This window comes from Chenopodium quinoa, unplaced genomic scaffold, assembly GCF_001683475.1.
Source record: "Chenopodium quinoa cultivar QQ74 unplaced genomic scaffold, ASM168347v1, whole genome shotgun sequence".
NCBI lineage: Eukaryota > Viridiplantae > Streptophyta > Magnoliopsida > Caryophyllales > Amaranthaceae > Chenopodium > Chenopodium quinoa.
This window is the reverse complement of record NW_018743066.1, coordinates 2,416,727-2,434,178: the sequence shown is the minus strand read 5'-3', so window position 1 is coordinate 2,434,178 and position 17,452 is coordinate 2,416,727. Positions and strand designations below refer to the sequence as shown.

Sequence of the window (17,452 nt, the reverse complement as noted above, 5' to 3'; positions counted from 1 at the left end):
CGCGCATCCTATGTGGAGCGCCCGCTCTAAACTTTCTGGAACGATTCTGCCATATTTTGCTGCAGCTAGGAGCGCCCGTGCATGAAATTGGAGCGCCCGCTCCTCTGCACGCTGCTCGACTTTTTGCGGAGCTTCCTAGGCAATTTAGTAAGGGGTATAAATAGATTTTTTGCTCATTTTAAAAAAAAATCATATTTTCAGTAGTTTTAGGTTTTTAGAGAGAGAAACTCTCAAATTTTGGAGAGAGAAAGTGAGAGAAACAATGGTTTTCATGGATTTTGGATAATCAAAGGAGGAATTTGATGATTTGAAGATCTCCATTTTATATCAATGAGCATTTCTTACTCTCTTCTCTCTTTATGCTTTATTAATTGCTTTGTTAATCATGTTTGAGTAGATTTCCTTCTACTAGGTGTTGAGTGAAGCTTTGTTATGGTTAATTGAGTTATTTGAGATAAATTGATGATAATTGTGTGATTAAATTGATTGAATTGATGATGGCATGTTGTTTGTTTTAGATTGGATTGATCTCCCAAGATAGCAAACTTAATTGCATGTTAGTTCTAGTTTGACAAGGGATTGTGAATTAGAATTTATATATTTGATTGCATTTTGGGTAAATTTCTTCTATGCACCTAGTCAATGAGGGATCTAGGCTAGGAATTTGAGAGATTGCTCTTGATGGTAATTAATTCCCATTTTAATTCTTTCTTTGCATGATTGATTATCAAATCGATTCCCATTAACTTGTTAATTGTTCAAAGTGGATCTTTGCCCCTAGTAGACTTTGTAATATCTTGATCTTTATATGTGTGTTAGTGTAGTTGTAGTGTCCACTATCCATAAACCGACTTCGGCGTAGCTTAAGCATTAGATCGAGAACAATCCAACATTACCGTTCCTTGTGGTTCGACTCCGAACTTACCACTAGACTTGTTTAGGGGTTAGTTTTAGGATTTATAAATTTATTTGATTGAGTGTGGAATGTGCGACCGTTCTAACGCCCGTCAAAATGGCGCCGTTGCCGGGGAACGGTGTCAATGCTTGATTGTTTTTGATTGCTTGAGTCTAGGTCTTTGTGTATACTTTTCTTTTTATTTTATTTTTTTAATTTTTGCTTGTTTTTGTAAAAAAAAATGGCAAGTAACTCGTTTCCTCAATATGACAATGAGCCTTTTTGTGAATATTTCAATAGACTTGTGGGATATTTGGATTTTGATTGTTGTAGTCTTTGGGAGGCTTGTGAGATTTGTTATTTTGGTTTGAATGAGCAAACTAGGGATGAAGTTGAATGCATGCATAATGGTGAATTTAGAGCATTATCAATTGATGATGCTTGGGATTTTTATGTTTGGTTTGCTTGGGATGTCTATAATAAGGGTAATCATGATTCTATTATTGATATGAAATGTGTTGATACTTCTAATATTAGCATGAATTCCCATGATTTGTTACATGATCCATTAAGTGAACCTAAAACACATGATTTCAACTCTATTTCCTCTTTTGTTCATGATGATGAGGTACATGCTCAAGTTGATGCTAATGGTGTGTTTCAATATTCTTCATTATTTACCATGCCTTCTTGTGATGTGCTTCGTTCCCTTAATGATGAATCTCATGTGTTTGATTGTTCCCCCACTCCCCAATGTGATGTATATGCTCATGATCTTAATGTTGATTTTTCCAATCTTGGTTGTACTTCTTCTTCTCTTGTTGAGCCTCAACCTTCAACACCTTTTGAATCCCGTATTGCTACTTTTGAATCTCAAATTAGGTGCATTGAGATTGATAATGAGCTTGAGCCTAGTAAGGAAATGATTCTTAATTCTATGAGAGGTCAATTAGAGATAATGAAAAAGAATGAGGAGCGTCTTGAGGAGGGAAGGAGAAGAAAAGAAGAGTTAGAAAGCCAATTGTCACCCTTGATGCTTGTTTGTGAAAAATCCCAATTTAATGTGTGTGTTGAGGATGATGATGATGATTTTGAGCAACCAAGAGAGTGTGAGGATCCCATTGGTGAGCATATGAGTGATGGTGAAGGAGTTGAGAATGAAGAGAGTGTTGATTTTGAAAATCCTAACCCTCTTTCCCATCTTGATGAGTCTCAAGTGCATGATTGTGATCCTTTTATCCATGAGTATTTGGATTCATTTGAGGTTATGTCTAATGTGTTTATTGAGTGTCAAATGAAAACCCATAGCCTTTTGAGTGAGTTCATTAAGAATGCTTCATGGGAGAGAGATGATTTTGAAATGAATTTGCATCCATTCATGCATGGCTTTGAGATTTTAGGCTTTAAGGAAGTTGAGGGAGTTGTTGTTCATGATTGTAGTGAAGGGGATTATTTAGTTCCTCTTGGAAATTGGATGTTTGAGGGAGATCATGATCATGAGTGTTCTTCTTTTGAGGATTCTATGATTGATTTTCATGCTCAAATTGGTGATTTGAGGGATGGTGGTGAAGAAGAGACCATTTGTGAGACCATTGCTCCTATCCCCTTCTCTCATGTCCCTTTTTCTAGGAATTTCAACCATATCCCCTACACTCCTATATCCCTTCCTTCCTTTGTTAATGAGCCTATTGGGGAACCCCTTGCCTATGATGATTTTCATGTCCCTCATTCGTCTTCTATTGAGGAAAAGGGTGATTTTGCCACCCAAAAAGATTTTTGTGAAGAGAGTTTGCCTTTCTATTCTTCTTCTTATTTTCTTGAATTTTCTTTTGATTATTCTTCTTCTTGGCAACTCCCTCTTCACTTTCTTTTGCGTGCCCTAATCTTGGTGCATGCCCTTTTTATATCATTTACCTACTTGTTATCTTATGAGATGTGTAGTAGTGCATTTGACAAGCTCTTGCGATCGTTGCAATATTATTTACTAGAGCGGTCAAGCTTGGACCTTAAGCAAGCCTTTCTCGGGAAGTAACCCGTGTTTTATTGCTTTCATTTTTTTTTCTTTTTAGAATAGATTTTCTCTCATGGAAATGTTTGTGTGCCTTTTTCTAGGTACATAACTTGGTATACTTTGGTGCATTGGTTTGGATCAAGGATCAAGGAAGTTTGGCACCACAATTGCTAGCATATGGAAAACAAGATTCAATTCTTGAGAAAAGTGGCTTTGAAAAGTTCAATTGGGTCATTTGCGGGTATATACACCCACCTAAAATCCGGTAATATCTTTCCTTGCTCTTTCTCCATTAGTTGATACCTAAAGGGGCTTTGAAACAGGACATATGTTGGGTTGTTGGATTGATCTCCTTGTTTTCCCCTTCCATGGATTATTTGATTTATGATTGAGTGTAGTGTTTCATTCAAGCTTCGGGGAGTGTATTCCATCATGTTTGGTGGGATGTTGATTCATATATGCCATGCACATTTGTATATGTATTTTCATGTTCTTTATCTTGAAAATCACAAAAATATTTTTGTTTCTATCAAGGCAAATTTGCAATGTGTTTTCTTTTGTTCTTGCTTTGGACATAATACTTATGGACTTGTATTCTTGAATGTCTTTCTTCCTAAATTTTAGAGGTGTGCACAGTTTGAGAATGTGTTAGGTTGACTCTAGGATATGGTATGCTAAGGTAGTTGGCTAAGAAATTTGGGACCATGAATCTCTAGTTCACTTGCTTGTGGTAAGATGGAGTTTCTCTCTATAGTGGATATGAAATTAAGAGTTAGTTATTGCTATCCCTAGTGAGGTATAATTGTTCAAGCCTTCATCATATTTTGTTGAGCGGCATTTTTGGATCCTTGGCTATTGCATTCTCATATCTAGAACTTGACTTTTAGCTCCCAAGATCACAACCGAGCCACTTTAGGGGATGACAAAGACATTTATCTTTTTATAGGATTAATTTTCAATTTTTGGATTTGGTTTGCATTTGCCCCTCTTGCTAGTCCCTTTGACCCATATACATTCTTTTCTCTAGCCACATACAAGCCTTCAAGCGTTGGTTTCACTTTAATTTCTACCTTTAGTTTTGTGAAGCAATTTTGTTTTCGACCTTGTTTTATTGTTTATGGTGGAAGTTTAGAATTATGAGTTCATTTGCAAAGCAAGTATGTGTTGTATATAATTTTGTGCATAAAACCAAATGCATTTTGAGAAAAAGCCGTCCAAAGTTAAAAGAGGCAAGGACATTTAAAAAAAAAAACAAAAGCTTGGAAAAAGGAAATATTGAAAAAAAAAAAGTAAAGAAGAATGTAAAGCACAAAAAAAAAGGGTTTTGTTATTGTTGTTCTCCCTGTTTTTGTTATTTTGTATTAAATAAGCTTGGGGGAAAGTTATTTAATAAGCATACTTGGCACTTTTGTTTTGGAATCGTTTGGATCTTGTGGAAGAAGTTCCACCCGTGCTTCACATAGGTTTACCACCAATTTCAAGAGTTCTCCACACCTTTACTCTCCTAGTTTATATGTTAATACCTTGAAAGTCCTTTTGATCCTAGAGGGTTAAGTCATTCAATGATGGCGGGAAATAGGAATCAAGCCTATAGAGCGAGTTTGCATAGCCAAGATGTCGGGTAACCTTCTCAATGTTTTTAATTTCTTATTTATTTTCCGGTTCCTTCGTGGAATCATGAGAAGCTAACTTGAAAGTGGATTTGAAACTAGTAGAGAGAACGTGGTTTGATTGGTTGAAACAAAAGGTGGAATGTGTTTCCTTTAGTTCTCTATGTTTAGCATTTGTTATGTTTCAATCAACCTTGGACATCTTAGAACGTGCATACCTTTATTATTTTAGAAAGATTGACATTCATTAGTGTTTGTTCCATCATAAAAGTCCACTCTAGAACGCTTGTAACTTTTTTCTTACTTCGATTTATTTTATTTTATTTATTTATTGCCTTGCCTTGATTTTTGTCAAGAGTTATGGGTTAAACTCTTAGGACACCCTTACGAGAGCTTACTCGTCCTCTAGAGCAATCTAAGGGGTTTAAAGTGCTTGATGCATACGCTAAATGTATTCGTGATTCCTACGAAAGTGAGTTAGTGTATATTCTTCCCCTTCTAGTTTTCTTTGTTTGTATAAAATGCATCACATTCCCTTGTGTTTCTTTTGTTTTGCTCGAGGGCGAGCAAAAGTTAAGCTTGGGGGAATTTGATAAGTGTCATTTATGTCGCTATTTTTAAGAGTTTTCTAGTTATTTTTTCATAGTTTTTATATCTTTTTACTTGATTTTAATAACATTTTATTACATTTGTCATGATTGCGTGTGAAATGTCGTTATTGCTCAATTTTGGCTTTTCTTGCATATTTTAGTTGCTTATGGCATTAGATTAAACTTTATTGGTTTATTCTTATGTTTAGGAACACTTGGATAAGTTCATTGCTCAAGATTGAAGAAATATAAAACATAAAAGAACAAGTAATGAAGAAATGTGCACTTGATTTTCAATGATCGAACTTCAAACGCCTATATCTTTTGATCTACAAAACATTTTGGGGCAATTCCAATTGGAGATGAAAGCTTATCTTGAGAGCTTTCCAAAGACAGGTCATATGCCCAATTCCGTCGTAAAACGTGGGAGATATGCTCATTTGAAGCTGAGCGGTTTGCCCAGTCCGATAGGAGCGGGCGCGCATCCTATGAGGAGCGCCCGCTCTAAACTTTCTGGAACGATTCTGCCATATTTTGCTGCAGCTAGGAGCGCCCGTGCACGAAATTGGAGCGCCCGCTCCTCTGCACGCTGCTCGACTTTTTGCGGAGCTTCCTAGGCAATTTAGTAAGGGGTATAAATAGATTTTTTGCTCATTTTAAAAAAAAAATCATATTTTCAGTAGTTTTAGGTTTTTAGAGAGAGAAACTCTCAAATTTTGGAGAGAGAAAGTGAGAGAAACAATGGTTTTCATGGATTTTGGATAATCAAAGGAGGAATTTGATGATTTGAAGATCTCCATTTTATATCAATGAGCATTTCTTACTCTCTTCTCTCTTTATGCTTTATTAATTGCTTTGTTAATCATGTTTGAGTAGATTTCCTTCTACTAGGTGTTGAGTGAAGCTTTGTTATGGTTAATTGAGTTATTTGAGATAAATTGATGATAATTGTGTGATTAAATTGATTGAATTGATGATAGCATGTTGTTTGTTTTAGATTGGATTGATCTCCCAAGATAGCAAACTTAATTGCATGTTAGTTCTAGTTTGACAAGGGATTGTGAATTAGAATTTATATATTTGATTGCATTTTGGGTAAATTTCTTCTATGCACCTAGTCAATGAGGGATCTAGGCTAGGAATTTGAGAGATTGCTCTTGATGGTAATTAATTCCCATTTTAATTCTTTCTTTGCATGATTGATTATCAAATCGATTCCCATTAACTTGTTAATTGTTCAAAGTGGATCTTTGCCCCTAGTAGACTTTGTAATATCTTGATCTTTATATGTGTGTTAGTGTAGTTGTAGTGTCCACTATCCATAAACCGACTTCGGCGTAGCTTAAGCATTAGATCGAGAACAATCCAACATTACCGTTCCTTGTGGTTCGACTCCGAACTTACCACTAGACTTGTTTAGGGGTTAGTTTTAGGATTTATAAATTTATTTGATTGAGTGTGGAATGTGCGACCGTTCTAACGCCCGTCATATAAATGTTCTAAGAATTGAATATGTAAAATAGTTGAATCCTTTTACTCAATTGGAATAGTACATTGTATTGCTTTAAATCTAAAGCTTAGTATCCACTATCTAGCACATGTTTGTCACACATTGCACATAATACCAGCCCTGTATGATGAAATCAATGACATTTTTTTTTTTTTGACAAAGAGAACTAACAAACTAAAACTGAAAACAAAGAAAATCTCTACGTCTTGTTGCCCCAGCTAGATTATGAGCATCTTCAACTGAAGCCCTAGAAACCTTCCGAATGTGACACACCTCAAAGGAAGAAATTAAGGATTGTTTGGATGGAAAGACCTCTCGGAAATCGAACACGTACAGAAGCTTCTAGACTTGGCTTGGCCTGGTGACCTGACTGCAGGACTTCTTGCATAACAGTGTGACCTGAAGCAACTTGTGATTGATGTTTCATTGTAGGAGCCTAAATGGCTCGGTAGCACAAACTTAGGTTCACAAGTTCGATCAAAATTCAAGATCCTGTACTTTGTAGCGATCTAACCCGCCAAGAACTGAATGAAGGTGTGGCAGAGGGTTCAGGATCTACTATAAATGAGGCTGCTTGGTTCCAAGAAAAAGAGTTGCGAGTATATTTCAGTATGTGATCCATAGATGATTCAGGAATCAGGATCGTAAAAGGGATATCAATTCTGCGGGATTTTGAATCTACTTGTCCATGGGGTGAAATCTTGTTCTGCGACGAAAGTTTAAACAGCTTTGGTTTACAGGACTGGAATATGGACTGAGATTCGTATGTTGAGCAATATATGTCCACCAAAAGAGGGAATTGTTGGAAGGCAAAGAGCAGAACAGGTACTGAGGCGATCAGAGCAACAGGAATAGGAGCCCATCTAAATCCTTGTAGGAAATTCATGAAGAATGTAGCAGTAAAGGCCACAATCATAGTTGCCATTGAGATTAGAAGCAAGATGAGCCCCCACATGAGCTTCAACGGCAATGATGCAAGGAAATCTCTCTCTGCATACCGAGAAGTGAGGATTGACAAGAACATCAATATTGAAGCAGTAGAGGTGAACAACGATACTGCATTAGCCATAGCAAAAACCACAAAGTATGGCCTTTTCACTAAGACAGGGCTTCCTGGTCGTCATTAATGCCTCCTGGCAGTTGGAAGGCTGCTGAGAAGACCACAGTAGCTATTAGAGTTGCAACAAAAGCACATGATTCGGCTGTCTTTTTCATCCATTGTTCCCCGTTCATCCTTAATCCCTCATGCTCTTCACTAAATAAGGCTTGAGGTGTTTTATGGTCCTTATTTTCAGCTTCAGTGTACTCTGGCCTTACTATCTTTTTCACTGCCTGTGCATTATGTCAACAATCAGCAAAAAGATGCGCCGAAAATCAAAAACAAACAATGAGGGCTCCCGGCATTAACAATTATATTTGCAAAGTATATTGTATTCAATTGTAGTTGCAACTAGCAAATTAAATACCTCAGTCTATGATAGTTACCTCAATCCATAGTAACTCACGTTGCATCTGCAAAGCTGCTCCTGATACACAATTAAGCCGGTTAGGAGGTGCCAACTTGCTTGCCAAATGCAGCATGCTATTTCCATGGTCATCTTTGTAAGTAGCTATTAAATCCTTGATCGCTCCAATCTCATGTATTAGCTTGAAGATTTCTTCATGGCGATAAATGACAGCAATGTGAAAAATGCTGTATCTATTTTCATCCACTTTCCAAAGTATATCAGGATAAGATTTGATGAGGACCATAAGAAATTCAACTTTTCCCAACTGTGCTGCAACAAATAATAACCGCCAGGGGAAACCAATCAATTTAGATACATCCCCATGCTTAAGTTTTACGATTTCATCCCAAAGTGTTTGTGCTAGTTCAAGCACCACCGCTGGCTCTACCTGATTTATGCTACAACCTGTATTCAAACTTACTAATTAACCATAAAAGTATTGTATCATATAATGAGACAATTATGTACACATTTCTATCAATCAAAGAACCCGCATATATAGTGTCACCTTCTATACCCCTGCAATCCTAAAGAAGACACACTCACATAGTAAAAAAAAAAACCAACCTTGCATTTTAAACCTCTGCCACATGCTTAGCTGATATCTATCGAACCTTGGAGGCTTTCGAGCCAATGCATGCAAAGCGGTCTCCTTCTTTCTACCCCGAATGGTAGCCAAGTTTCTATTGTTGCGTAGAATATGCAAAGCTACTTCTGCAGTACATAAAAACTTTTTGTTATGTGAACTAGTTATTAGATCCAAGTGTACATAAAATGATTTGTTACCTAGTATATATACAAACAGAAAATACAAGTTTCTCTCAGTGATAAACTAAAACTGTATCCAAACAGTTTTTGTTAATCACTGAGAGAGACTTGTATTTTCTGGTAGAATTTCAGAGTACTTAGATTGTATGGAATGGAAGAGTAGAAAAAATTACCGAACAAATCAGTATCAATCGCACCAGTGAGTAACTCCATGCCATCTTCAACTGTCAGCAAGTTATAATCAGTCACTGACATGAGGTACCACACCATATCCTGGTGACCCAGCAACACAGCCATTAAAAGAGGAGTCATATCCTGACTGCCTCTAATATTTGGCAATGTTCTGCTTTTGTCTACCATTAATTTCGCAATCTCAACAACCCCTGAAACAGCAGCAAAACAAAGCGCGGTGTTCCCAACTCTGTTAGTCAAAGCCAGAGAATCATCATTCATAACATTAACTAGCTCCTTAACAAGATGCAGATGCTTGGCTGCTGCTGCTATGTGAAGGACTGTATCGTCTCCCTTCGTAATCCTTGTGTTGATCCAAGCATTATCTGATCTCCAGATACTTTCCACAGTTTCCCAATCACCAGTCAGTGCAGCTTGGTATAGCCTTATAGTTATGCTTGAATGATTGAATTCATCATCACCTATTACATCTACCAAATTGAAACAATGAAAGTTTTATCAGAAATATTGCAACTGAAATAAACAGAGGAAGTACTTCACAGGAGCTTTCATCTTACCAAACTCATCTTCTGAAGTTTGCACCTCAGATGGTAGTGATGGTTGGAGTAAAGGCGGATACACAAAACGATCACCTTCGTGTGAGTAAGTATCAAAACTGAACTCCCGGTAGATAGTTTCACCAGACATTTTTTTTTTTTTTTGTGTAACAGGAATTGTATTTCAGTATTTGTCATGGTTGTGATTGGTCTAAATCTATATTATTATTAAGTTCAACTGTTTGACGAAGACAGTATAGACTAATAACATCAATGTAAACGCAAAAGTGAGTCAATCTGCCAACTGATAGAAACAAATGATGCTGCCACGAAACTTAATCATAACAACCTCCAAATTATCAAAGGATCTTATATACTCCCTCTTAAAATTTGTCTCATATCTCAAGTTACAAAAAATGTAGGGACTAAGGAGTAGTTCAAAACAGTTTAATTCAGCGGCCATCAATCTTTTGTCTTACGGAGTACCAAAATTTATTGGTACGTAATACGTAGGTATGAACACGGTATTCTGTGTATTTTGACCTACCATAATAGGTCACATTATCTTTTTAAGTAGATTTTTCTTTTGAGGAAGCAATTCTTTAGATTTTAATTGATAAATTTAGTTTTTCTAATCTTTTACAAATTGCCATCTATACTTCCAGAAGGCCAAAAGTCACGGTCCAAGTGAATACTTCCCCTCAACAATTTGTTCAATCCTGCTCATTATAAATCATCAAAACAAGCAAGAATGATCAATGAGCATGCAACACCGTTGAATACAACTAACACGGATCACAGATACTACCGAATGCAGCTATCGCTTAACGGGATTACTTAAAATCAATACTCGTACATTGGTTAACCGGAAAGGCGGAAATATATACACTACTTTCGTAACTTTTTAGTTGCAATAAATGAATATTTTATTTCTCATAAATAATGAGTATCCCTATGTTGCAAAAAAAAACGGAGATTGTACAAGATTACCACGGAGATATAAAAAATTTACTGATAATAGAAAGAGGAAACTAAGAAAGCAAATGTCACGAAATTTCTAATGTACTCCTGTCCTACAACCCTACGTAAATACAAGGTGCTGAATTTATTTGATGGTTAGGCATCGGACAAGAACTTTTAAGAAATAATTAGAAGAGTTACAGTCAACACAACACTATTGAGATATGACATTGGTTACTTAACAAGGAAGGAACACAGCACAAACAAACAAAAAGAATCCAAAATTGACATGATTTCACCAACTAAAACTACATCATAACTTATTTTAACTTATTTCATACAGATTATAGACAAATGAAATACATATAAATAAACTAAAGTTTCAAAAATATAGGTAGAAGTATATGTTAACAAATTTAGATTAAGAAAAAAAAATTAGAGAAGTGAAGTCTGAAGATAACACGACCTTAATGCACATGTTAAATGTTTTAAACATGGATCAAATTAACAGAAATACGGAAGGTAAAAAAAAAAAAAAAAAAGAGCCAAAAAAATTATAGTCAGATTATTGACTTTTCAAGAGTTAGCTATTTAAGAAATTGCAAGTTAAATTCAATTAGCAAAATACATTGTTTTTTTTTCCAGATTTGATATCAAATCTTTAATCACCTCCCCTATTTAATGGAAAATTAGTTGATAGTACATATACACAAAAGCATTTTTCTGCAACAATGATGGAAAGAGCTCAGAATATCACCCCGAGATGAGTCCAATAAGCATCATACATTACTTTGCTTGTAATGCTTGGTATCCAGCACTTGTTTACCACACATAGCACATACACCTAGAAAAGCACAATGCATTTTAGAAAAATCATCGTGATAATAAACCATAATCGTTGCTAGAAAAAAAGTCTTACAAATAGAGTGAATTTTTTTTTTTTTTTTCTTGTAGATAAACAAAGTCAGAACAACACTGCGGAATACCTTTACTATAAGCACAAGTATGACAATACTTGCCATTCTGGTGTACTTGCTGCTTGCAAATGATGCATTTAGTGTTTCCATAAGGAGTCCATCTGCAAAGTAATCAAGTAGACATAATTGTGAGAAACCATCAAGGGAATAAGGAGTCCATTACTGCACAGAAACAATCAAGGGAATATGGAAGAGGGGGCAAACCAGACCACTATAAACAATCTACCAGCATACACGAGCAAGCATACAACTGTGTAAGCAGTAAATCACAGCTTACTGCAATGTATACATTTTGTGATTCTGTGAATGTCACATGTATATCAAGCTATCAACATACATGTATGTCCATCAACAACATTACAGCTCCCACCTTAGGGAAGTTTTTAAGGACGTCAAGTATACATAACTGATAACTTTACTACTATGTAGTTAAAAAGTCATTTCAATTAGACCCTTGATCCAATGCTATTTGTTACCCCTATATTGAGGGGTATATATTACCCCCATACAATTCAATCTCCAATTTAAGCAATTCAAAACATCAATTTTTTCCTCACTTTACTTTTCCTCCTCTATTACTAGCTATACAGGCAGGCAGGCATGCCCTTAAATGACTTTGTAAGGGAATACAGGAGCAAAAAACATGCAAGAGTACATGAAATCAGCAGGATTTAAAGTAATTCAATAGTCCTAGTGAAAGAAAGCACAGCTAATGATGGCATTTCAATGCTACAGACTTCCGGAGCAATCATTGCTTCCACCTGAAACAAAACCCCTGTCTTTTCACTCCTTCAACCCAATAAGCTTTTACCAGAACCAGATCCACATCTAAATAACCTGACAAAGAAAACTCAACAACTAGGGGTAATATGGTATGTTCTAAGGTAGTCCATCCTACTGATCATCCCCTATGGGATATACGCACAGCAGGTTTAAAAACTTTGCAATCTGCAACAAATGCTAATTCCTCGACAACATGTTGCAAGTAGAGGACACTGCAAGGCTATCTAAATTTACTAAAAATACCAGCTGCTTGAAAATATTGCAAGGGATCAACCCAAGCCTGGCATCCGTTTCACTTAGGCAAGAAGGCCCAAGAATACTAACAATTGATGAGAGGGGAGTTGTTAAGAAATCAGTTTTGGGGAGAGGGTAAAGTAGTAATTCAGGAATAAGTTAGTTACTGAGTTTGTTATTTTGATCCTTTTGCTAGCTGCTTCTAGAGTTTGTTGGCTTGCTTCATTTTTGGGTATTAATAGGAGTTTGGGGTCAAGGGGAAGGCATCAAAGAAATTAATTGAAAAGTTTGTTTTGGGAGAGCACCTTCCTCTCGAATGAAGGCCCTGTATTATTGAATACTCTGTTTGATAATACAATCTATCCCTTGGCTACCATTTTCTATCTCTTTCTAACTTGTAATCTTACTGTTTTCATACTAATCTCTAGCAAATATATAGGGTTTCGTGCTTAAAGATAAACCCTAGCACTTATCATGCCACAAGGAAAACACGCACCACTTCTTCCCCCACTAGGTGCATTACACCAAAGAGAGAGAGAAGGGGGGAAAAAAGGTTTGGAAACATAGCCAATCCTTCATAGCTTTGCACCAAAACTTTGAGAGTATATATAGTAGGGAGTCCACAGTCGAGCTATAAATAAGTCGCAAATACCAGTATATCACACTGCTAAGAAGCGTAAAAGAAATAATAATTTCCAGCACAGAAGCTGCAATCTAGAAATCTCCAAAACCACTAATCAGCATTGTGTGTGTGTGTGTGTGTGTAGTGGTGTCTGATTATTAAGTCCATTTTTAAGCATTCCACAATAGATGCATATTAGATCTCAAAGCCAAAACAGATTTTTCTTGGTAAAGCAAATGTCGCCTAAACTATAATGAAGACTGAGACTTAACTTATTATAAATAACAAAACAAAGAAACAGCGAGAGAGAACAACAGAGGACTTGAAAGGACAGCCAACAAGTTCTTAGTTCATTACACTAGACTTTTGTATAGCTAATATAACAGGTGCAACTCAGCTTATGAGTTATTACATTGTTCCCTTGCAACTAATCTACAGATTGGACATAGTTGAACTTATGTCCATTCCCAATGGAGCCTATATATTCCTAACTTTTTACTTATGGTTTGTGCAAGTCTGAATAATGATAGCAGTATAGCACTCTTTAGTACTTATAATTTTCTCCAATAGTGAAGAGGTGATCAGGTTTTATACAAAGGAACTTCAAGTAATGGCAAAGGGTTATCTCAAAAAAGGGGGTCAGGCCGGTCAGCTACATAAACCAAGATTTTATCTCATGTATTCGCCAACCACAAACCACTCTTTCTAATTCTTTATGTCCAACAATGGAAAGAGATTCCCATATCATGCTAAGAATATCTAGGAATTCCACGGGTGAAAAACTTTGATGAGAGATCAAAGGGATTGTCTAAATCTTAATGCTCAATGTGAAGCATATAATAGAAGCAAAAAGGATGGAAAGAGAGAGGAGGTGGTTTGGGGTGGGACTTAAATTTTTTAGATGATACTCACTCTTTCCCTTGAGGACTTAAGTCTTTTAGATAATACTAACTCTTTCCCTTTTTGTTCAAAAAGGTAAACAAGTCTATCAACCATTGCTCACATGTCATACAGAAGGGTGAGTTCTTTTTAAACATTATTGTTAAAACATCTTATTTTGAAGAAGAGAACTAATTCAGTAGTAATTTTAAACTTTTAAGAAAAATCTTACATAAAAATTGTCTTCCTAAGTAGGTTGTGACGTTGCGTGCACACAACCCCATTACAGAGGAACCCTACGATCGAGAGAGCCTCTTTAGTCTTTAGATGTCTACGTATATAATTAAAGTTGATGTTAGTACACTTTTTGCCTAAAAACAAAATCTATCGATCTAATAGAGTGATGCTAACACCAAAATGGTACTTTAACATATAATTCCCCTACACATTACCAGGCGATAGTACGATACAATATGTTCAAGTAAGTGTCTCATTCTAAAAATAATTAGAGCTTATCCGAGTTCTTAGACATCAAGTGGCACAACAACCTATATGAGCGGCAATAAACAAATTCATCAACAAATATGATACTACAATTTCAGCCCCCGATTATAAAGTAACCAATCAAACTATTCACAAATCTTCCATCTGTGTAATATGAAAGACACCAAATGCTTCCATACCAGGAAAGATGAATTCTTCAACATAATATGACTACTAAGATCTCAGCCCTCAATTATAAATTAACCAAACAAACACCCCACTTAATCACCAGCTTCTTCTTTAACCAATCAATTCAATATAGTAGGTGATTATTAGCTCAATTCATTACCAACCCATCAACAATACGAATTAATTTTAAAAACCCCAATTTGCCAAATTCAAATTACTATCAAATATCATAATTGCAGCATTTAATTCATCAAAATACATTTTTTCTAACAAAATACAAACAATTACAAACTATTAGGATTTTAAAAAAAAAAATACCTGGTTTTCTTGGAGAGGAGCTTGTTTTCATTGATCTTGCGGCCACCGCTTTCGTTGGTGTTGCTGGCGCCTGCTTTCCATTTATCTGGAACTATCACCTTCGCTAACTTCTTTTCACCTGCAAATTGAAAATAAAAAACCCACCAATTATTCACAACTTTAAACCACAAATATTTAAGAAATTGATCAACAAACAGTTCAATTTGAATAAGCATAAAGTTATGTTCTTTATTCTTAATCGAAGATCTAACACAATGTAATTATATCTAAAGGAGAAAGAGAGAGAATTACTTACACTTTTCGCACACCATTGTTTAGCGGAATTATAAATTTGGTTTGTATTTGTTGTTGTAGTTGTTAAGTGCTTTGCTTGTTTCTCTCGTTTATGCTCGAAATTGAAATTAGACGGAGCCCTAGATTTCTAAATAACTCAACTGCGTAATTTAATCAGACGGAGTTTTTCTTCACTCGGTTAGTCGGTTGAGACTTGGGGGAATAGGGAGAGAAAAGAAAATTTTGGGTAAAATCATATCACTAATACAACCTCCACGGTAAATATTATATACAATTTTAGAGTACTTTATATTTCACAAATAATAGCTCAAAAAAAAGTAAAAAATACACATAACATTTGACGGAGGTAGTATATAATACCGGTCTTGCAGCCAGATCACGAGATAGGCGATAAATAAGATGCTAAATAATTGAATTTGGATAGATTTTTAAACAAGTGGGGCCCATTTGCCAGAGTGTTGCCGAAAAGTTAAAATGAGTAGTGTTAAGTTTTTGAATTTAGAGGATAGTTTTTTTATAAAAGTTTTTAGCGAGTAGTTGTTCACAAATATTCTTGTTATGTGTGTAGTTCCTGACAATTTTTCCTATTTATAGGGATATTTCACTCACAAATGCAATTCCTAAAAACAATATTTAAGAAACAACATTGTAGTTTCTCAAAACAGGACAAATTGTGAGAGCATCGCCATCAAAAGTGTTATTATATGTTATTTTACGCAAGATCTTGTTACAAAATTATAATGATAGCTACAATATGTTTTCATGAGGAATACATTGATTATACATACATAAAACTTACTGTAAATGGTAAGACCAACCTAAATAGGTAAAGTAATTCAAATTTCAAATTACAATCCCACAGTGTTTTTGGTGAGTGCTAGTGTACCACCATAAACCTTACAACAATTGAATGATGAGACCAACCTGAAAAGGGAAAATAATTCAAATGGTACAAGAGAAGGATAACACTGGCAAGACACAATAGTACATGACTACATCATCTTCTATCATGATGAAACCAACTCCATCCCAACCAATTCATACTTCTGCAGTTCCGCCAGTCATCCACCATTCTATTTGTTCCAATAAGACTAACAGCTTGTTTGGTAGCCGAATAGCCGGTTATAAACTGTAGTAATGAAAATAAGGGTAAATTAGGAAGAAAACCAACATTATAACCCCATTGCAATGCAATTTAAGGTAAGCTAACATTACCTTGAGAATGACTTTATTTTCCTTGCAAATTTACCTACAAATTCATTCTCATTACCATCTTTGCGGCCATAGTCTTCTTTATTTCACTCACCCATTCTTTATTTGGATACTAATAAGTACAGCACCTTACAAAAAAAAAAAAAAACAATCTAATCTAGCCATTTTAAAAAAAAAAAAAAACTTACACTTTTGAGGGAGTAGCAGAGACAAAAGTAGGGTATTATAACCCTAGGTGGTATCAAGCCATAGAAAGCTTCATTTCTCTTCTTCCAATTTCTTTCTCATAGTATGAATAGTCTTCTTGTTTGTGTCCCAACAACACAATAAATAGCACATCCCTTGGTGATGCATATATAAATGTGCACATATAGAATACATGACACTAATTTCATTCAAACTACTTAAAACCTCACTCTGATTCATAATGTTATAGCACTTAAACTGTAAATCTTCACCAATGTATAAAAATGATAGTCAAGCCTTGTGCGTAATCTCATAAGATCATCCAAATGTGTAAATTCAGTGTATTTGTTTAATCTAAGACATTAATGTTCACTTATGTGCTTCGCAGCCATGAAAAAGAATATGGGTAAAACATTTTAAAAACAAAGGATCATGCAAAGTTTAAAAAAAATTGGAGCTTTTAGTTCTTATTTGCTGCCTAAAATTAATTTTACTATGATAATTTAGAAGGTTTGAGCTGTAATATAACTTACTAAGCACTGGCTACGGTAGCTATAACACCTTCAGAGTCACCCATCGTACAAATGCTTTGTTTGGAACCCACACTTCAAGGAGATAAATAAGTACACAATGGTAGAACCGCAGACTCCATGCAATGCAGAAAGCTTGACTTAAGTAGAGGCGGCTCCCTGACC

At 35.5% G+C, this 17,452-nt stretch overlaps 1 protein-coding gene and 1 pseudogene across 1 annotated transcript; both read right to left on the bottom strand.

Moving 5' to 3' along the window:
- Positions 1–6,619: 6,619 nt before the first annotated feature.
- On the bottom strand, positions 6,620–11,111 carry LOC110731384 (annotated as a pseudogene).
- Positions 11,112–11,148: 37 nt separating this feature from the next.
- Positions 11,149–15,568, bottom strand: LOC110731385 (cysteine-rich PDZ-binding protein-like). The gene is made up of 4 exons (XM_021911242.1): positions 15,361–15,568; positions 15,066–15,183; positions 11,567–11,658; positions 11,149–11,424 (listed from the first exon to the last, which is right to left on the bottom strand). Exons 1-4 carry the CDS (start codon positions 15,374–15,376, stop codon positions 11,360–11,362), a joined length of 291 nt encoding a protein of 96 aa, XP_021766934.1. The 5' UTR covers positions 15,377–15,568; the 3' UTR covers positions 11,149–11,359.
- Between the last annotated feature and the right edge of the window lie 1,884 nt (positions 15,569–17,452).